The sequence below is a fragment of the Tachypleus tridentatus genome, chromosome 13, assembly GCF_004210375.1.
Source record: "Tachypleus tridentatus isolate NWPU-2018 chromosome 13, ASM421037v1, whole genome shotgun sequence".
Taxonomy (NCBI): Eukaryota; Metazoa; Arthropoda; class Merostomata; order Xiphosura; family Limulidae; genus Tachypleus; species Tachypleus tridentatus.
In genome coordinates, this window is record NC_134837.1 from 106,113,366 (window position 1) to 106,136,676 (window position 23,311).

A 23,311-nucleotide genomic window follows, 5' to 3' on the forward strand; every position below is an offset into this window, starting at 1 on the left:
CAGCTAGTCATCACCACTCACCGCCAACTCTTGGGCTACTCTTTTACCAACGAATAGTGGGGTTGACCATCACATTATAATGCCCCCACGGCTGAAAGGGCAAGCAAGCATGTTTGGTGCAACCTGGATTCGAACCTGCGACCCTCGGATTACGAGTTGAGTGCCTTAATCCCTGGGCCAGTTCTCTTTCTTTTTATCTCCTGTTTGACTTCCCAGTTGATCATTCACAATTGCTTTAATAACTCTGCCTTTATTTACATACATTTGTTATAGATTGAGAACTAAATTCTCAAAACAATGAATATAGGCAACTTACTGTCATTTTAAAATATAGATCTCTTTTAAAGGTAGTCCAAGGTAGGTTTAAAAGTATTTGAGCTTTCGTAGTGCATGCATGGTTCTCAAGTACAGTATGAATTTTTGCGACCACAGACCACACAAATAATGCTTAGTCCAGATTATAAAAAAAAATCTTTTTATTTACACTTCCACTTTGAAAGATTTGATATAAACAAACATTTAATAAAAAAAATATCTTTGTAAATAATGAATGAATGAATTCTTCACACAATATTCCAAAACAGTCTAAACAAATAAAAGATTATATATGAAACTTCTAGAGTATTAAAACTATAATTTTTGGTTTGTTTGAAAACAACAACTTAAATTTAACAAGTAACAAAGAGAAATAAAAAGCAGTAAATATATAGCAGAGTATGATAAACTATATCTGGCAATAAATCTATAAGACTTACTGAAAAAAATGGCTTAAAAACAAGTTAATATATGAAGTGTGCGAGTAAACTAAACCAGGAATAGGCTTTAGTACAAATCTCTGAACAAAATAAACATCCATCTTTTCAGGTACCCTACCATACATGTCCTAGCTTCAGTCTTGGCATGGATGTCATCTTGTATCAATCCATTCATCTATGCAGTGATGAATCGTCATTACCGTCAAGCTTACTACCGACTGTTATGTTCAAAGGTTCGTCTTCACACACCATCAACAGGATCAAGTTTAAACCGTTCCCAAAATTCAGGCTTTGCTGGAGCTTCCAAAACTGTGGTTTCTGAAATATTTGTTTTTCCAACCAAAGTAAAACCAGAAAGAAATGATAGGGAGGAAAATGCTGTTTAAAACTTTAATAACCAGTTTATATTTGATGATTATTCAGATCAGAGTATGCAACAACATTATGCACAAATGTAAGTTGTTTAGATACCTAAATAACTAAACAAAATACCCCAAACCTAAGAAAGACCTGGTTGTTAGGGTATTCACTTAATGTGTAATTCTCCACATGCAAGAAAATCTTAGTTTTACTTATGTTTTATGGGGTCTTGCTATTCTGAAAACATGTTGGTAATTACTAAAGTCATCTTAATTTTGGTTGTGGATGTGATTAAAACAAAAAAAAAACTACCACATTCTTGTAAAAACATATTGACTCTAGTATTTGTTACTTTTACTGTATAAGATTTTTATATTCATTGTTTACACTGAAATAATTATATAGCTTGTGAAGAATGAGGAACTTGTTGGAAAACCTAACTTTAACAGCAATGCAATATAAAAATCACAGGTTTTAAATTTGTTAATCTCCATAATATATACATAAAAGATAAGGTATGTGCCTGCTAAATAACTGTAAATTGCTGTTATGACATATGTGGGTGTTTGTTTAAATGCATAATACACTACATGAATTGATCACTGAAAGGTCAAATTCCAGATATAAATAAATACAACCTTTCTCTTTAGTCATCTACCTTTAAACAAATAACAAATAGTTGACATATCATAGACATTAAGCCTGAAATTTCTTCTCTTCACAATATTGTTGATATTAAATGTTTATTTTCTTGTAGTATTACTCTTAAAATGTAATTATAAATATGTATTACATTTTTAGCTTTATCCATTGTGCACATTCCTGTTACATTTAGGTTTAACAAAGAAAAGAAATAATATTTTGTGATATGCCGATCATTAATGCAAACTGAGATATTAGATATTTTGATATTCATATAGATTACTGAATAAGAATAGCACAGTTTCTGTGATCAGTGACTTTTTTTATTTGCAGAAACAATTATTTTGCTGAAAGATTAGAGAAACTTGCATATTACATGCTATACATTACATATGCATGTGGCAAAATAATTCTTAGAGGATAGAAAATTATTTTGTAGATCAATCAAATAGGAATATCATTTTTGATAAGTGAATTTGTCTTTGGGAAGGCTACTAAACCTACATGTGTAACTGATCTAGATTTTTAAACAGAAATTTGTTTGAAAATGTGTATGTGTGTTTTCTTATTGCAAAACCACATCTGGCTATCTGCTGAGTCCACTGAGGGGAATCTAACCCCTAATTTTAGCATTGTAAATGTTTAAAAATCCAATATTTGTGCTATGCACATGTAATCTGCAGTAGTAATCATTAAAATAAATGTGTGTGTGTGTGTGTGTGTGTGATTAGTTTTGAACTGCACAAAAATATCTTTCTTTTATATATCTATTTTTTATGATGAAATACTTAAAATATTCTAATGTTAATATTCCTAGACAGGATGTTGACTTGAAGATTGTATGTTTATTTTTTTTACTTTCACAAATAAATGCTGTTGGGATTCACTTTTGTATTTTCATTTTCCATTTTGATTTATGTATCAATTTAAAAAATTTTCCATAGCTCTATAGGCATTTTGTTTATATATATATATATATCTGTCCTAGCTTATATAGTATTTCAGCTGAGAGACAAATAAGATAAATATTATCCTACAAAAGTAAAATCTTCAAAGCCAAAAGTTTATGCTTTTGCTTAATTGCAAATAACCATTAGTATACAGAGAAACTATTTTTCTATGACATTTAATTTGGAAGCTATTTGTTTTTATAGTGATTGTACTTATATTTGTATAGACAAATAATTGCAAATTTTCAGCTCAGTTACAATTAGTTTTCAACGAGTATTGAAAGATGTTAAAAACTGTGAAATATTAAAGTTTTGCTTGATTCTCTACAAGTAAAGTTTCCTGTGACGAAAATTCAGTGTCTCAGAAGAAAACACAAGAATGATGAAATGTTAATGGTGTTAGATACTGCTATTGAATTTAGTGGTGCTTGAACGGAATTCAAAGGATACATTCCAGTAGTCAGCATGTTGGTGAGAACTAAGTAGAAATAGTTTCTATTCTATTATACACATATTTCATGAAGGAAGTTTTTTTTTAATAAGAGGCACTCTTTGAGTACACCCTGATACATCCATCTGAATATTAATGCAGATACCAGAAACAAGACAAACTATAAACACGAGTAATCTGTGAAATGTATAATTTTGAAATAATAACAACCAAAAACAATATATAGCAGCATTATAATGTTGAGATTTGCTTTTGTATTTTGCAATACTGAGAAAGATAAATGAATAAAATACATTAAACAATCACATTAATTTATCTCCAATTGGGCAGTGTATTATGCAGTTATTTTAGGAACTGTAACATAATCCAGTCTTTTTCAATTTTTTGTTGCCTTTCAAAATTTGTACTACAATGTCAGTGAGAGATAAGTGACTTTTAAATTCCAGATAATTATAAAAAATATACATACATAAAAGGTCTTTTAAAAATAACTGGACTATAAAAGTCTCTTTTTTTCTTTCTTTCATCTTTTGATCATTCATTTTCAATGTTTTTATTTCACAACTTGCATCCAAAAACTACATTATAATTTCATAGTCTATGTTTTGTCTCTAGATAGTAAAAAGTATAATTCTTGAATGGAATTTGAAATGAAACATACCTTTTTCCTTCCTTAAACATCACTGTGTTCTTTTATGGACAACATTTCCATGTTTAATGACAACCTTGATAAGTTGGTCATGGCCTCCCAGCTGGTACACTATGTGCTCCCACCTACATTTATAATATGATTTTATACAAAACATAAAAATGGACTAATTAAACCAGTTAAATTGTGCATCCATGATTTATATATATTACAATCTGTATTTGTCAATGAAAAAGATTTGGTGTTTTAGTAAACACAATGCATCCAATTTCTTCTTTTTACAACTACATGTTTGATATTTCAGTTGTTTATATAATGTGTACAAGTTCCTGAAATGTTTTTGGATACTTTGTTGTAAAATTATTCTAGAAATGGCACAAAGTAATACATTACTTCACATTTCAATTTTCTGTACTATTACAGATGAAACTTTACAGCTTTTTAAATGTACAATGATGCTTATTTTCAAATAACATTTAATACACAAAATATATATGTGTGTTCTTTGATATTATACTAACTTACCAAACAAACACGGACATTTATAAGTAACTTTACCTTGGTGCTTCAATCACCACCAAGTCAGCAAACTTTCCAATTTCTATTGATCCATGAGTCAAAGATTTTCCAAGAGCTGCTGCTGCATTAATTGTAGAGGCCACAAGGGCTTCTGGCATACTCATACGAAAGTTAACACAAGCAAGATGCATTGCCAATGGCTGTAAGTATGCATATAGACATACACACACAATTACTAAGAACACAAATTATATTTTTAAATCCTGGTCATTATGTGTATCAAAGAATTTTCATTTAAATAAGAATTAGTTATGATAAACCTGATGATATAAAGACATGTACATACATACATAAAAGACACACGTGTTATGTTGTGTTGTCAAATCTGCATACCCTTCACAGTAATTGTTCATATTTTTTTGTTATTCAGCTGTTTGGTAAGTACAAGCTACAGAGGTAACAGTAATTAAAAATGTTCTCCATTAGTAAACTAACTGGTTGAGGACATTTCAAGGAAAAAAAATGTAATAGCAGATAGAAATAATATTACATCTGCATTTACTGCTTAAGATTCCTTATGAACAATCTATGTGCTAGATTTTAACCAGTATGTATGAAATTAATGCCAGTCATGTAACTTGTTTGTCAAATCACAAGGAACTTATTTTGGTGAAAAAGACTTGTCTATATTTATACATCTATTGTATATTTGGCTGACTTTCTACAATAAATCTGTTTCTCAAAATTTTAATCAGTTTTGTACATATATATTTTTATATGCTTACAGGGGCCCAGCATGGCCAAGTGTGTTAACACTTCTACGAAAAGATGTTTCTAGTCCTGATTTCTCCAGGCCCGTTCCCCTGGCTGTGGTTTCGCTAGATAGTAGATAGGGACAGTGGGAATCTCGTTAATCCATTCATTAATGGATTTAAATGGCAATTTCATTTAAATACAAAATTATTAGCCTAATATTAATAACCTTTCAAGTTGCTCTGGGGCCTATTAGTCCCCACTTTTCGTAGGAGTGTTAAGGTGTTCGACTCGTAATCCGAGGGTCATGGGTTCAAATCCCCGTCGCACCAAACATGCTTGCCCTTTCAGCCGTGGGGGGCATTATAATGTGACGTTCAATCCCACTATTCATTGGTAAAAAGGGGAACCCTACGAGTTGGCAATGGGTGGTGATGACTAGCTGCCTTCCCTATAGTCTTACACTGTTAAATTAGGGAAAGCTAGCACAGATAGTCCTTGAGTAATTTTGTGCAAAATTCAAAAACAAACAAATATGCTTACAGACATGTGATCATTTGTCATATAGACAAAATTGGTCAAGAAAAGCAAGTCATAAGAATATATATATATATATATGTCCATAAATATCTTAATTTTCAAGAATTAAATGGTTCCACAATCAAAGCAACATTAACATCATTTCTTGCTAGAAGGATGTAAATAAAACTAATCTCAGGTTATAACATCAGCTGTCTACCATCATCAATGTAATATTATTGATTAAACTTTTCACACATTCAAAGTGAGACATTTCTGTACTTTTACTGAACAAAATCCTCGACCTACTTTTCTCAAATAACAAGATATGAATGAAATGAATCAAATTGATGAAGGAATAAACTGTTGAGAAATAAGATTAACGAAATATTTGGCCTAAATACATGTTTACACTTACCATGGACAAACAGTAGGCATTGGGATTAAAATCTGTTCCAAGAGCAATGGGATTCCTGCTTCAATCATTTGGCGTACAGGAGGAGATCGTAAACGTAAAATGTATTGTGTTGTTGGTAGGACAACAGCTGTTGTTCCTGCTGTGGCCATAGCCTGTATCCCTGCTTCACAGATCTCTTCAAGATGTGATATTGCCTCAGCACCAAGCTCTGCTCCCATCTGAATTATCATAATATATACACATGATAAATATGCAAAAAAGGTTTGAAATAAATTAGTTTGTATACTTCAAAAAACAACAAAAACTAACTGACTTCTAGAAACCAAACACCGAAGCAGAAAAGAACATACAAACTAGCAAATTAAAAGACAAAATAATACAATAAAATGACTAAGTTTTCACCTAAATAAATAATTTTTTTTATGAAGAAAGAGAAATTCTTTTGTTGTTTATTTATACATTCACTCTTTCTCTCTCTCTCTCTAGAGAATAATGTTATAATTTTTGTTCAACAATTCTTTGTGACAAGTTTTAATACTTTGCTATTAACGCTATATTTATTACTGCTTTTTCTTTAACTTATTTTTATATTTACATTTTATTCATTAGTGTTCTAAGAAAGAATTTCAAATACTCATACAACTTTAAAAATGTGAAACAAATTGTCTGTCATGAAATTTTTACAGCAGTAATTACTAAAGAACTGTAAACACAACTACTTCTGATTTCAAGGGTAAACTCACTTTCAGAAGGTGCAAAAATTGGTAATTTTTTCAGTGTTACAGCTACAAAAAATTTCAATACAATTCTTATATGAACATAAAATGGCCTAAACTTCATTTACAAAATACTTAGTGCTTTTACTGCAGTTACTGACAAGTAAAGTATTTATCTCACAACTAATAGGCCACTGTTCAAATTACAAGTTAGTTTATTTTAAGACGTCAGAGTGCTTCACGTTGAAAACAGAGTCGTTAATAAATAATTATTTTATTCCCTAGTTAAAAAACAAACAAAAAAACTGGATTTTTGTCAGGTCTGTTTTGGTAAGTTTCCTTTGATCAGGTTCTGTAGGTTTGTTTTGTTCAACAATTATGAATGGTTGAAATAACAAAAGCATACTGGAATTATCATTATATTACTGCCTTGTATTTATTATATTTAGTCCTCATACATTTAGTGGAGTTTCAATGATTTTTTTTATTAAGAGTGGGGAAAAGAGAAAATATTAAAAAAATTCATGTTAGTGAACGTCACAGTGTAGAAAATTTAAAAATCATAAAATACCATATTTCAGACGGGGAACAAAGCTCTACAATAGGAGATTCTGTCCCCAACCACAACAGACACATCTTTATAAGCACAATATTTTAAATAGAGTTGTTGTTAACAGCAGCATGTTAGTACTTAGTATATATTAGCAACATTTTTTTAGTTAATTAACATTTATAACTAACTTAAAAATATAACTTAAAACACAGCAGCAGTTAGTCAAAATTTATAATCAGTTATGCTTTACTTTTTTTTTCAATTCTCTTAACTGTGTCATTAAATGACACTGGAAACAGAAAATGTAAATATTGTTTATTAATTTATCCAGACTTCAACTTTATATATAAATGAATTACTTGAAGTGAAAATTATTTCTCTAAGGCAACTAGATATCTTCCTGAATGATAATGAAACTAAAATATTAAATGCAGTCTTCTAATGAAATCTGAAACCTAGACATTAAAAGGTTTTGTCCAGCTTCATAAGCTTCTTTTATATCTAAATTTGAATTTATGTACATTTTTATCATTTTATGATAGTTGTAAAACATAATTTTAAAAAAATGTCTTCTAAGTTACAATATATCTTATTATATTATAAAATTGTAAAGATAACTTATTTAAATTTATGGTTGTGTTCACAAGGCAAAAACCTTTAGTGTTAAATGAAATTATTCTTCATTGATAAAGTATCCCATAGGAAGATGCACTTAAATTATGAATCTTGTCATATTACAAACTATGGAAGCTAGCCAGTTTCAAATATGGATGACTATCCCCATTTTATTAATAATTTTAAAAAAGTAAAATTAATTTTATGCTTAAATTAAAAATCAGTGTCACTATAGATATTTCACAGTATTATTACAATTTTTTTTTTTTACCTCAGCTCCATGAATGCAATGTAGTTCTTCAGCATGAAAGTTTATCCTCAAACCCAATGAACGCCCAACTTGTAAAATCTTTTTGCTTTCTTCAACTTCAAACACTCCTTTCTCACAGAAAACATCAATGTTATCCACACACAGGCTTCCTTTGTTCATCAGATCTTTGATTCTTGGAAGATGGTCACTGACTATGTTATCAGTGGCCTGTTGTGAAGTCATACCTCTGTTTAAAAAAAAAAAAAAGTAGATGAAATAAAATTCACTGTATTACAAAAGATTGGTGTGTCTAATTATTTCCTGGAGTATAGCTATTTCTTCTTAATATCTTGAATAAATCTGCAACTATGCAATCAAATATGAGAATTTTAAGTTACTTTTGCACAATATACACAGTACATTATTACAAAACAAGTTATGCAAACCTCAGAAATATAAATACTGCTTAACACCAGGATGTGAAAAGACTTCAGTGTACTTTCTTTTCTGATCAATTCTTTGTAATGAGTTTTGTCACATGTAAAAACATAAAATTCTTCATAATGAGAAGCCCACTTATAGTGAGTGGTATAAAAAGACAAGTCTACAAGCTGAGGGTTACAAAGCTAACATACTTTGGAACAGCATGTGCTCCACAATATGTTGATGAGATTTCTATTGGCTGAACAAATTTTGCTCTTTCAATAACCCTAAGTAATTTAATCTCATTCTCTGAATCAAGTCCATAGCCTGATTTTGCTTCTATGAGTGTTGTTCCTGCTTGGAGCATACAATGAAGTCGTTGGATAAACAACATTAAGAGTTTTTCTTCCGAAGCCTCCCGAGTATGGTCAACTGTGTAATGAATTCCACCTCCAGCAGCATGTAATTCCATGTATGTGGCTCCAGCAAGCTGAAATAAAGAAATCCTTGAAATATGCCCCTAAAATAATTAAAACTACACTGATGCATCTTGATACTTTCTAGTATTTTCAAAAATATAAAAAAAGCCCACACTGACAGAAAAATGTCTTAAAAGGCTAAAAATATTATTTTCACATACCCATTATCACATAAAGCATTTTTCAGTGTAAATCTCACTTCTTACCTACTTATTATACATTTTATAATAAGCAAACAATTTAAAATATTTGCTAAGCTACCACTGTATCATAAATGCTTACTTTATGATATGAAAACAATAAAATAAGACTAATATATTATTATAGCTTTTTTTTACCCCCATGAAAAATTCTAAACACTTTTCTTTAAAACAAAAGTATCAACAGTTTATAAATGTTAAATACAGTTTTACATTTCATAACGAATATCAGAAAAAGACTTCAATATTCTATAATCTACTAAATGATTGCTTATACTGGTAATTTACAAAATAGATGTTTTTTAAGCAAGGTCAAGAAAAGATGTGCTGACTATAACACAGAATTCTATAATATAAAAACTCTTAACAATATTTCAACAGCAAGCCCTTTTCCAATTTAAAGTTTCACTTTTTGTTACCCTTTTGTTCTATGTTGTCAAAATATTATGTCAAATTAAAAAACTTGATAATTCATGGAAATTCATAATTATTTTTAAGAGTTGGGCAATTAACTCAATTAATCAAATATATATATATATGTGAGCATGGCTTACATCAATAAGTGTTATGTAAATTAATCAACTAATTAAAATTAGTGTTTTAAATCATTCCAGTTATCCAAGTAAGTGAAATACTGCACTTATTTTTCATTCTACTTTTCAATTAATTCAAAATTGATCAACTTAATCAATTAGTGCTACAATTCTGAAAATTAATTAAATATTCAAAATCAGCTTTTTGATTATTACTACTTGTTATTGTAATTATTCCAACTATCCAAGTCTTGTGTGAAAATAACTACCCAGCTCAAGTCTATAACCCATTCACTATTCAGGTGGGGTGGAAACCCCATACCCCCACCTCTTTTGAAAAAAACAAACAAACATCTTATCAAATCATAGTTTAGAATGCATAACTAAAAAACTAAACACTAAACCATAATATAATGACTACTGTGTAGGCCTAGTGAAGAGGGAGTGGTCTTGCCCTGGGCAACTGTCACAGACTGAATAAATTGGGAGGGCGAGCAGGGCTTGCTTTTACAAGGTGTTGTATTGTACTCCTCTCACAGAATTGGTCATAAATAAATCAGCTATATTGTACAAATAATACACTTATTACACTAATACAAGTCACTAATACTAGTGCATAAATCCTAATATTTACATTACTTACATTTTTCTCACTACATATATGGGTCAAGGTGACATCTATGAGTCACTGGTACAATCAGGATTTCAAACGATGGTGGGGAAACCTAAAACATCATATGGTGCATGAAGCAGTTAACTATAGAAGCATCATATGATGTGCAAAGGAGTGAAACAGTTAAAAGATACAAAAATAAACTGCTAAAACTAAAACAGCTATTCTTTCCTACCTTCATAGCAAATTCATGGACTCTATCACCATCCCAGACCGGATGAGTGTGAGCATCAATAAATCCTAGTCAGAGAATGAAAATAAAAATATAAAAATTTCAGTACATTTTCTTTTAAATTAGTTAAGAAGGGGAACTCCATTTAATAGTAATTTAAATTACTATATTTCTCTCTCAAAATATTTCATTTAATCAACTATTTTATTGGTAAAAAGGTTTTAATAGTTATATACATATCTAAGATAAAGTTGACTTTTGAAAAGTTGTCATCTTTGCATGTAAACACAGCAAGAAGCTTATCTTTTGACATCTTTCATTTCAGTTTAGTGAAAAATCATAACATATATTTTCAATCAAGATATGCATGAAAACTAAACAAAAATTCAATTTAGATTTTTAACAACAACTCTGATATAGACTCACCTGGTAAAATGCACATTCCACTAGCATCCACTTGTGTATCAAAAACTTCATTTTTGTACTTAAAAATAATTTCTTCATCATTTCCAATATCTGCTATTTTACCATCTCTGCAAAAAAACACATTTTCTTTCTCTTTGTTTTTCATTTCCTCAAAAGCCAAACAAGATGAATTATTTTGCTTCAACTTATGTGTGGTAATGATATTCAATCTCAAATGAATTTTTCAAATATTCACAGTAAAAAAGTCAGTTTCACAAAAATATAAATAGTTCTTGACAGTCACAAAAAATATTTCTTATTTAATTGAAATTATAAGATTACAAGTACATAAATAGTAGTAATCTTAAGTAAAAAAAAGTTCTCTGTCAGTTAAAAAAAATTGTTCTATACAGAACATACTTTTTGATGAACTTGTGCTTTTTCAAAAATCTAAAGATTCCAAACAATCTTCAATAACCTAATTTTTTTTTTGTATTTTATATACAAAATAAAAACAACTTGACACACTTTTGAAACTAATAATTTTTCAAATCCTGAATAACATTACCTAAAAATCAGGAAAACCTTGGCCTTGGTCAACTCAAAAAAAAAAAATAAAAAAAAATCCCTATATAGATCTATTATAGGCACTTCTACCTCATTCATGCACTCAATTCCTTGCTGTATATTGAGTAACTGTTACTCCTTTTTTACAGATTATAAGTTTTTTTAGATACAGACCAATACAGATGTGTGAACATATATATATACAAACATATTTTTAAAACAAGGCTGTTCCTCTCCCATTTTCTAGACTTTAACCATAATTTTACTGAAATATTAATGAAAATATATTTCAACAACTATTATAAAACTGTGAAGGATTGCAATACATCACATTCATGAAATGTTACTGTTCCAGCTATTTCTGATCACAACATTAGGTTTCATTCAAACTTTTATGATAATAAACATACTGTAATAATTAATAGTCATGTTTAAAATAAGTCTTGCTGTACAAAAGCTATAAATAAAACTGATTATTTCACAGTTTTATTTTCAAATTACTATTAGTATTACCCAATGTATTTGCACAAAACAATAATCATATATGTCAGAATCACTAGGTGGAAAGCCAGTGATGCAATTTCCTCTTGTAATTGAACTGGGGAATGAATGTCATTGGACCCCCAACATTTTGCTTACAACAATTTTGTCTTTTTTTCCCTAATAGAAAAATATAAATTCCAGCCAAAATGAAAAAAAAAAGACTACAGCTTTTTGGCAAATTTTAAACACTAGGTTATGCCAGTGAGTATATGTATAATGTATGTATATGTATAATGTGTATGCCGATTATTAACTGAATCACTATTTTTATGACTATGATTTTCTAGTATAAAGAAAAAAAATATTAGCCGTATCTTATCTACACTAAACAATACTTGTAATTGTGTGAAATTGGTGACCAATAATTTATTGTTCTTTTATTGACTATCAGTGTGTCGGACAGTTTATTCATTTACAACTGGTCCTGCCAGTTTTGTATATTCCGTACATTTTGTACCAAGAAATCACAGAAGTTCATACTAATTTTGCAACCTAAAACGAAAAATGTAATTACTTTATATATATATATTCTTTACGTTACTTTTAGAATAAATACATTAAGCGTTTACACACACAAAAAAAGGGTTTTATTCTTCTCACCTATCAACCACAACACTAATACCACCAATATTACCACCCTCAGATTCTTTGCTGGCTTCTAAAACGGCCACGTGACTCATGTCAACTCCTCGCAACACTTTTTCACCTTTTGAGCAGACTTGTACCAGTTGATGAGCGGAGTGAATAAGTAACTTAAATTTTTTATTAGCTGCCATTATTATTCGTCACACTATCGTAATGTTTAATACTATACAAAACTCATGAACGAGAAACTGTTTCAATGTCCAACTCACGTGCTTTACATTGTGAGGCGACATCTAGCAAAATTTCTATATAATCAAAGTTTTTAAGATTTACTTTCTCTTTGAAATGCATCCTAACAATGGAAACAAGACAAACAAACATGAAGAAAAACCTTTAAATATGAGTTCATATTTACTGCTTTATGCAAGAACATTTAAATTACTTCAATAACACTGCATAACAAAGTTTTTGCTTCTTGAACACTGTTGGGTGTTCCTTATAGAATTTTGGCTGCTGATCACGAAAATCACATCCAAATTTGCCCATCACGTACCGTTTCATCGAAATCTTCAGTTTTCACCAGGACATTGTTACAATGGAAAAACGATATCAGGGCAACTGGAATCCGCCAATGCTTGCTGACTGTTGTTGGACATTGCAACGTGATGCACCGGACATAGAATACAAACAAAAATCAGGAACAAAACACTTTTAATTATGTTGAACTTAATGGCGTATTAGAAACATAAACGCAATTAAATACGTTATTGCCGGTAAACAGTTAACTGTCTATTTCTCAGAGTTTTGCTTCCTGAAAAGTTTTTGTTGATTGTGACTGTTATTTGGTGGGTATGCACAAAAATAGTTGTGCAGTGTAATCATTACTAAGCTTTTCTTTCACGTATTAGTATGCTTTCGTTTGGTTTGTTTGGAATTAAGCATAAGGCTACATATTGGGCTATCTCTACTCTGCCCACCACGGGTATCGAACCCCAGTTTATAGCGGTGGGAGTCTGCAGACATACCACTGTGGCACTGGGAAGCATGGACTTTCGTGAAACTTTATCTAATCATCTAAGTCTCATTTATAAATTAATCAGGTTTATGCATATTTATATCATAAATGGTGAATAAATAAGTACATCTGAGAGTTATCATAATGTATTGAATTTATTATTCATAATGTTTCATGCATTACGATAGGCTGCCTATGGGAGCAACGTAAGTCTGAGCCCTTACAAGGCTGATAATCAGATTTCAATTTCTTTGCACAAAACCATAGAATGGGCTATCTGTGCTCTTACTACTACGAGCAGTGAAATCCGGTTTATAGCATTGTAAATCCGCAGACATGCCGCTGTGCAACTGGGGAGCTCAGATTTTAATACCAGCGGCAGGCAGGAAAACAGGCAGGCCATCGTATCGATTTTCGCTCAATAACAAATTTCACGGTAAGTATACAACAAACACTAAGCATATGAAAACATTAATCAGTGATGTAGAGAAAACCCACTTGTAGAGAAAAATATTTATGTAAAACGGCTCGTTAGGGTTGAGAAAAGTTTTTACGTAGAGGAGCGAACAACGTTTCGACCTGAAAATCTATCTTTATCCACAAGATACCCCAATTAAATGTACAATACTAATTTCAAACCTTTTTCTGGTATTGTAATAGCATTAAATGTATTTTAAAGTTACTTCGAACTGGTATGAAATCGAATGACCAAACTGTTATGTTCAGGGTTACGTTATACCTAACCCTTACCCTACATGAGGTTGTGTTTGAAATATCAGTTTTAAACCCATCTCTGGTATTGTAATAGTATTAAATATATTTTAAAGTAACTTTGTACTAGTATCAAATGTAAAGACAAAACTATTATATTCAGGGTCACCTTACATCTAACTCGTACCCAACATGAAGTCGTGTTTGACCCCCCTCTCCAAGTTTTCCACTCAGCATACATACATTGTCATTAATGCTTTTGACATGACCAGCATTTTCAGGTCTTTTTTATAATTCCCTTTAAGAACAGTACTTGGTGTTATTTTTAATTTAACATTAAAGTGAGATTTGCTTTTTTTGTAAGAGCTTAACTGTGTGTAAAAAATAACCTGCTAAGCATTCTATATATTTTGTTTTGCCCAACTCTCTAGTAGTTAGATACTCCTGATAATAATATAACTTGCATAACTAGAAAAATGGAAATAAAATATTTATAACTTGGTAATATGTTTTTAAAGTGAGATGTACTACTTATATTTCTTTTCATTTTATTTTACAGTAGGAATGAAATATTCTCCTTGACTATGTGAAAACTTTTTGTTCAGTAAAATAAACGTATATTAAAGAACAAATCAAATAATTTTGTCAAGGTTTATAAAACACTTTTATTGTTGTTATTTCAATTGATAAACAAGAAAAGAAGTAATTATATAAGATTACACATTTACTAATATAAAAATTCAGCACAGGATCAAAGTCTAATCTTTAGTTGTATTTAACAAAAAATTTAAAAATCTGAAAGAAATGAAATACAATAAAAGAAGTAATTACATAAGATTACACATATAACTGTATAGAAAAATTCAGCACAGGATCAAAGTCTAATCTTTAGTTATATTTGAAATAAAAAAAATTTTAAATATGAAAGAAATGAGACACAATGAAAGAAAAATAACATTTTATCAATTAATATAGAAATACAGTACACTAATGATATTTAACCTCTCATCATCAACTGGTAACCTAATATTCTAAAAATATAATAAAAACACAATGCAGCGTTTACATAAAAAAACAAATAAAATATACCACATCTCATTTGGTCTTCACAGTTTTTATGTTAAGACATTAAATTCTACTTGTTACAAAATCCAACATGAGATTCTTCAACTTATTCCATAATTTTATTACAATTATTCTGCATGTTCTATTTCCTTTTTAATTTTAATATTACAACAACTAAAACATAAGTTACAATGACTTATATTCAGATTATGCAGTTAAGTTGGAAAATCATATTCATTTTCATTAATGGTTTCCAATCTTACTTCATCTTTCTATTGACCCATAATATAAACATTATATTATAAACCACACAATTAACACAATATAAAATCACTTATTATTAGTAAAGAAAAATATTCTATACTAAAACGTAAAATCCTATACAAATATAAATGAGTACAAATAAGTCATATTATCAAACAACACATTTATTCTAAAAACTTTAATCTTGAAGAAAAAGATAACTTTATTTCTTGCTGTAAAAACACAATGTGTAAAGATATATGAAAAACTCAACATAAAATAAAACAACTATTTCTTGCAAATTTTGTCTCTATTCTTTCATTTTATTAGTAGCTTGAAGTTTGGTGACACCAGAAATCACGCCTTGACATTTTGACACATGCAAATTTTTAAATAGCTATTATTTTTGAGACTTGAAAAATGTCCTTGAAATATAAATCACATGAACTGTTTTAATAACAAAACCCCCAAAAAAAGGATGTTTGTACTGCTGTAATTGTTCTTTTTGGAATTTGTGTCTTTGTGCCATGAATTATGTGTGTCTACTGCTACATTTTGCTCTCTAAACCCCCTGCCCAAATGAAATGGCACATAAAATTGGTTAAGTCAGATATTTATCATGATATATTACTTTCATTATCATTTCATTACAGCAGGTCAACATATCTTTAACTGTGTAGTTTCACATTGCTAATCAACACAAAACTGATTAAAATCTCATAAGTCTAAAGAATTTTAGCTTTAAATTACTAAATACATAATAAATTCATCATGTACCTAGTAGCCTGTACAATGCACAAGCTGTGTACAAATTTTCACAAATAAATAACTTTTAGTCCTATTATGTTACACTTAGACCTTCTCTCTTAGAACAACTGGGTAATCATCTTTCAGTTTTTTGATGTTGCAACTGCACATGTTTTTATTCATGTTCCAAAACTACTTAATTATCTCTGTACTGACTTGATAGGTGTTTATAAAATTGATATAAAAGTAAATAACTATATCTGTTTAATAGAATTACATAAGTCACAACCATTTTTTTCAGTTTGTTTTGCTCTTTTTTTTTTTTAATTTTGTGCAAAGCTACAAAGGGGCTGTCTGCACTAATTGTCCCTGAATTAGCAGTGTGAAATTAGAGGGAAGGCAGCTAGTCATCACCATCCCCAGCCAACTCTTGGGTTACTTTTTTACAAAGGAATAGTGGGATTGACCTTTACATATAATGCTTCCATGGCTGAAAGGGTGAGCATGTTTGGTGTAATGGGGTAATTGCTGAGTGAATTGACATGAAGAACATGTAAATAATCTTCCAAATAAAAAAAAGTGAATTAAAGGTAGGTAAAATATATATATAACACAAGAACATTTTGTGAAATATTCAAACATAAATTAATTGTGTGTGTAAACTTATTACATAAAATACAGGAAGTACTAAACACTATAAAAGTTATGTTAAAAATCTATCAAACTCCTATAAGTAATCTCTGTGTTTTAACTCTGGACAGATCTTAGTAATCTTGTAATTTCCATAGTTCAAGCTCTCGGTATATCTAATTATTTGCTGCCAATTATTTGCACTATGCACATATGAATAAAACAAATGTTGTACAAAACTATTATCTCAGTAAGTGACAAACATTTGAAACACCTATGTAAAAATCCCAAAATTAAAACAAAATAATTGTAATTGTTTACTGAGCAAGTCATAGAGTAGGTACCATTCACATTTGTATTTAAGAAGTATTATAAATGAATTGATTTTCAATAAAATGGTATATAATAATGGATAGTTAATGACATCTAACACATAAAGATCTATATTTACATGGCACAAAAACTTGCATTACATAACACCTGACTTTTCTTGTTTTAATATTATTCTAATTTGCAGTTTAATATTTTTTGTACATAATTTAAACCTGGTTATTAGACTAGTACTATTTGTAAGTCAATTTCAAAGGTAATCTTATATGAGTGCCTGTTTACTCAAAACATTGTTTAGGAAGTTAATTTTAACAAATAAGAAAATAGCATATACATAGTAACTATTCAAATCCAACACCTGTAAACAAGTCCCCTAACACACAAGTCCTTCAGATTAATTATATGGCAAGAAGAGCAACATTTATTACATCTGTGAGGTTCACACACAGACTGATTTTTTGTTTTTTAGCTTCACTGTTTTTACCTTATATAATTCAAAATAATTACTGCACATGAAACAGAATGTTCAAACAACTACTGAAAAATATCATATATAAACATGTAACATAAGTTACAGACTATTCAACTACCCTACATATAAACTGTAATCTCTTTGTTTAATAGCTGCAAGTGGTAATTATAAAACAGAATATAATAAAGTCACAGGCACAAGCCTGTTGAAGATATCACAACATTTAAGAACTTTTCACTGCTTCTGCTTACCTATGAAAGGGTTAGTGACAACCTAAAACATGTACAAAACTGCACAAAATCATTACATTTTTCATAATGCCTCAAATAGCAATACTTTCATTAACTTTGCATCTGTTCCTTTAACATGAATTGTGACAAAATTTCATGAAATGAAAAGATAAAGCAAAAAATTTGATTTGACATATAATTTTTTTATACAATTTAACAAAAGTCAAATTATAAGCATACATGAGTTAGCCGATTTCTACTGGGGACACATGGACACCACTGAATCACATTAGTATAAGCTAAAAAGACACTGAGTCATATTAATGTAAACAAAAAGACAACAATAAACAAAGTGATAGGATCACTATTGCATGATGATACGTAGCAATGATACTGCATAAAACACAGTATTTCAGTCTGCAGAAAAAAATGTTAGAACAACAATCCTTATAAACATCATACAGCCTGTTAGTGGCACCACAAAACACAGTGTTTTGTTTGCAGATGGATTCTACCACTGGTATTGTTAACTACACAGAAGGATTAAAAGATAGAGGAACAGACCTGACAATGATTGTAGTTATAGTAGTTGTACATAGCAGTAAACTTTTATAAACATTATGGGTTCCACATGGGGTACCATAAAACACACAATAATTTATATTACAGAGCACTTGAAGATTAGAACAATGTACCTAATAGACAACATGTGATTACAGTACCACACAAAATTCAGTATCTTTGTCTACATACAGATTACATGTTAGAGAAACAGAAATACCAGACATTGTGGTATTAATATTAGTACTACACTAATAGCATATGACTATGTTAACAATGGTAAAATATAGGTTTACAATTAATCATAGAAAACCAAAACAACAAAACTATCTGCATTCTGAGCATTGTATTAAAATGCTGTATAGAAACACAATGAAACCTTAAAGTTACTGTAAACCATTCTAGCAATGTTTTTATTTTTAAATGGTCATATTGCTTAAATATATCATATACTGTACGAAATATATTTTATATATATTAGGTTTTCCTGTATTTTTGGTTTCATCCTGTCATACACTATGAAGATAGATTAAAATCATAGATAAATGTAATGTAAAGTATCAGAATTCAAGAGATATGATAAATTGTATCTGAAGTCTAACAGTCATAAAGCATCATTGACCAAAGTACTAATGGTGTATCTCACAGAGAAGTAAAAACATAGTTGGTCATCAATTAGAGAACAGTACATGCACAGCAGCAAGTCTGAGGGTACTTGGGAGCATAGACCTTTTTCTCAAAGCCAAACACACAGAAGGTGTTGTTATGATTTTTCCACTGATAATGAACTGTAGTGACAGGAATGATGCGCACCCGCTGTCGCTGGAACAGAGAATTAATAATTACTCAGAATTATTATTTTATTTTAATCGAAGTGAAATAATATTTACAGTGTATAAATGGTATTAAAATGAGCTGTTAAGTAGTTGATTAGATTAATGAAAATATGATAATTTTAGAAAATATGTCTTATTATTGACTCACTTTATTTCTGTAATATTTTGAACTTCAATAACCATCTGTAAAACATAGAATAAAACTACAAGCACAAGTTTAATGGAATGTTTGAGTAATTTAAGAACCTCATGTGTACCCCCCTCTTCTCTATAATGCTCCAAAATAATATTTTCCTCTGCTTTGAACCTTTCTTTATTAATATTAATATTTGATCATATAAATACCAAATGGAAAAAGATGATTTAGCTTTCAGTAATGAAGAAACTCACTATAGATTAAACTCCAGCTTTAAAGAGAACTAAGAATGAAGTACATTAGGACTAACAACAGCAACAAAGAGAAGGACTCTAGGTACATCTCTGTCTTTAGAATAAACGAAAAATGCAGTACATCAGAACTACCATTAGCAACAAAGAAATCAACTTTTGATGCAGCTTTAGATTCAGAATGAACTAAGACTTTAGGTGTGTCATGTCTACCATTAGCAACAAAGAAACTGACTCTAGATGAAGTTCTAGTTTTAGAATAAACTGAAAATATATGCGTCAGGAGTACGCATTTCATCAGTATTTATCAATATTGCACAATGGATACACGATGTCAAACTTACCTGTCGAAGAACTTTTTCTGCAGGAAATGCTGTTGCATGTTGCTGAATTAGCTGCACAGATGCCATATTAATGGCAGTATTTGGAAAGTGATTAATTGGCCAAAGCTGCAAAAAAAAGGCACAACTTTAACTAAACACTGACAAAGAAAACAATTAGAGTCAATTTAATGAAAACATGAAAATTACTAAAATAATTCTTTGACATTACTGATATTTCTTATGAATAATAAATAAAGATTTCAGAGATGACTTTCAGAAAGCTTAACAGTCCTTCTCTCAAAATAAAATGGTATCAAATAGTTACTAAAATGTTACCATGATAAATTCTATTAAAGAAAGGCACTATAAAAAACTTACCCCATAAAACACATTTCAAATGTCATCAGGTGAACATGAGCATAATCTTTTTGCACAAAATTAAGTTATAAACAACTATCATATGAACTTACATGTGGATTTTCCATATAAATAAGACTTACTTGTTCAACTGTACCACCATACTATGTAACTTGTATCATAGCTACAAGTAATTTCAAGCCAATACAGCTCGCTTTTGTTGTTTTCACTAACCTTCTCATCCTCTTCTTCAAAAACCACTTGTCCTGAGCCACTTTTGATTTTCTCATCAGGAACAGCAGAGTGTTCAACTACATGTTCATCAGTGTGGTTCATCCTAATAAAAAAAAGAAATTGAAGTGATGATGCTGTCATGGATCCTACTGATTACAATTTGACTATTTTAATTGTTTTTTTTAAATATATTTCTGGAACCACACAACAGGTAATTGTACAAAACCAATCTCAGCTTTACAGAGGGTAGTACTTTTTTTTTACCAAAATGTTTTTGAAGACAACTAGCAAACAACCTAATTAAATGATATTTCTATTTCTGCATTCAAAATCAAACTACTATTTAGTTTTATCATCACAGAATAGTGTATGTGCATTTTTTTTCCATTGTAGCTTATAGAAACTAAATTACAGTCTCTTTTGCATATCAAACCACTGCATGTAGTTTTGACATTTGTTCACGGTGACAAAACAAAATCATATCAAGAAGCATCAAAACAAATCAATCAATATCAATGACATTACTTCTTCTCATTCATTTTCTAAACTTCAGACACATTATTTCTATAATTAATCTGGTTTACTTAAATTGAACCAAAATATATTTAAAATATTATTGTACTCAATTTTTTAAATTGAATAAAAAATTGTTTTTAAAGCAGGTTTCAATAATAAATAAATTACATACAATGTTGACAAATTTCCCCAATAACAATATATATATAAATTATTGGTGTTAGCTTTTATAAAATATTTTTTAAATTTTGATCACAATAAGTAATCAAGTGGGAATCTACAACTACACAGACACATAGAGAAAACTTATATTTAACATACCATGCTACAGTAAGTCTGATGTAACACTTGATCTGACCTGTACCAGCACACCCCTTACACAAGGCTAGGCCATCACCATTGCACTTCCAGCACCTAAATAAACAGAGCCCAAAATATCACTGTATAATTAAAAACAATCGTTAATGCTAAGATATATATATATATATATATAGTGCTCAAATATTGAATGATAACTACAACGTTTTTGTTGTTAGTGATGTGCATGTGTGTGTACATATAGCCTAACCAAGTTTTCAAGAACGTTTTAATTTACTATTCCAGTAAATTATTCCTTTAAATAAATGTGACTGATAATGATAAAGCATAATTATATAAATTTTTAAATCATACAAAGAATTGTTATAACTTTGGCAAAGTTTTTATTTACACTTTAAGCTGATAAGCACTTTTACGTTTATTGAAATAAAATAACTTATTATTTAAAAAAAGCTTTTCTTTATGCAATACCGAATCAAATCACTTAATGAAACATGAATCCACTGTAATATGGTTATCAAATTACACATTTCTGTAGTTACATTATAATACTTTCACAACCTTAATTAATTAAAGATAAAGTATTAAAAACATAAATTTATTTTCATTATTCAGTCATCACACACTTATAAAGTATTAAAAAACATAAATTTATTTTCATTATTCAGTCATCACACTCTTATAAAGTATTAACAAATATAACTTATTTTTATTACTCAGTAACAACACACTTATTTTGAACCCTCAGGTTTTTAGTAGATATTTTAAAAAAAAGTAAGATACATGACTTTATCAAACAAGCTGGATTATTGCTAAAGAAGTAGTTCTTTATTAATACACAATGTATTATTGACTAAAAAATTTGTGTTTGATTGTTATACTATATATTTTCTACCCCATTATTTAATAAGAAATTTTTCATACATACAAATGTATGCAGTTTTAACTATATATTGGCCAAGAGGTAGTAGTTAAGTTATTTTTGTCCTAACTAACCTATTATACTGGATCATATATCTGAGATATCATGTGTACCTTCTCATGGTAAAGATCCCTGTAAAGTACTACATCCTATGAGAAAGTAGAGTTATCTTTTCCATTGCTGAGTAAGATATAATATTCTTTATGGTAAATAACTAACAATGATATGGTTAGCATAAATGCCTCAGGAAAGAACAGTTTTTTTTTTTTTTTTTTCCTATGTATATGATGTTATGTATTCTTAATCTGGTACAGAAGTTCCTGCAAAGTTCAACAGACTGTTTTTCTTCCTCAAAGAGATTTCTGGAGTTTTCAGTGATGGTACCATCCTTAGTAAGTATATTGATTATTTCTTGTTTAATTTATTAAATAAAGATTTATTTATGTTTTATACACTGTGTCCAGTCTCTTTTATTCTTTACAATGCAGCCAAAGTCAGAGAATACAGTTTACCTCTGTGTAGCATTTTCTGTAATTCAGCACAACTTACTCGATACTCTAGAGTGCATCTGAGAATACCACACACTCAAAAAAGTTTAATGCATTTTGAGCATTTGAATTGGTTCAAAAATAAAAAACACATAGTTATTGAATTATTATCTATTTCAATTTTTAATTTTTTTCA

The 23,311-nt window shown here is 29.5% G+C and overlaps 3 protein-coding genes across 7 annotated transcripts in view; 1 reads left to right on the plus strand and 2 right to left on the minus strand.

Annotated features, from left to right (window-relative positions):
- Window positions 1-2,643, plus strand: part of LOC143237854 (protein trapped in endoderm-1-like) — a 35,884-nt gene extending 33,241 nt beyond the window's left edge. For all 4 annotated transcript variants that reach the window (XM_076477534.1, XM_076477532.1, XM_076477535.1 and 1 more), the window contains exon 5: window positions 865-2,643. In XM_076477534.1, coding sequence (XP_076333649.1) covers window positions 865-1,141 — 277 coding nt within the window. In that variant the 3' untranslated portion in view covers window positions 1,142-2,643. The remainder of the gene's footprint in view (window positions 1-864) is intronic.
- LOC143237852 (putative imidazolonepropionase) lies at window positions 459-13,026 on the minus strand. Its single transcript, XM_076477531.1, is given in 10 exon segments — window positions 459-1,073; window positions 3,820-3,932; window positions 4,366-4,526; window positions 6,017-6,069; window positions 6,072-6,234; window positions 8,172-8,397; window positions 8,786-9,063; window positions 10,634-10,698; window positions 11,057-11,163; window positions 12,746-13,026. Coding segments are annotated over 9 exon segments (1,323 nt in total). The 5' UTR covers window positions 12,922-13,026; the 3' UTR covers window positions 459-1,073; window positions 3,820-3,838.
- Window positions 13,027-15,096: 2,070 nt separating this feature from the next.
- The window catches only part of LOC143237855 (protein SSUH2 homolog), an 83,780-nt gene continuing 75,565 nt past the window's right edge, over window positions 15,097-23,311 (minus strand). For both annotated transcript variants that reach the window (XM_076477537.1, XM_076477538.1), the window contains 4 exons: window positions 21,709-21,801; window positions 20,872-20,974; window positions 20,302-20,406; window positions 15,097-19,556 (listed from right to left, as the gene is read on the minus strand). In XM_076477537.1, coding sequence (XP_076333652.1) covers window positions 19,410-19,556; window positions 20,302-20,406; window positions 20,872-20,974; window positions 21,709-21,801 — 448 coding nt within the window. In that variant the 3' untranslated portion in view covers window positions 15,097-19,409. The remainder of the gene's footprint in view (window positions 19,557-20,301; window positions 20,407-20,871; window positions 20,975-21,708; window positions 21,802-23,311) is intronic.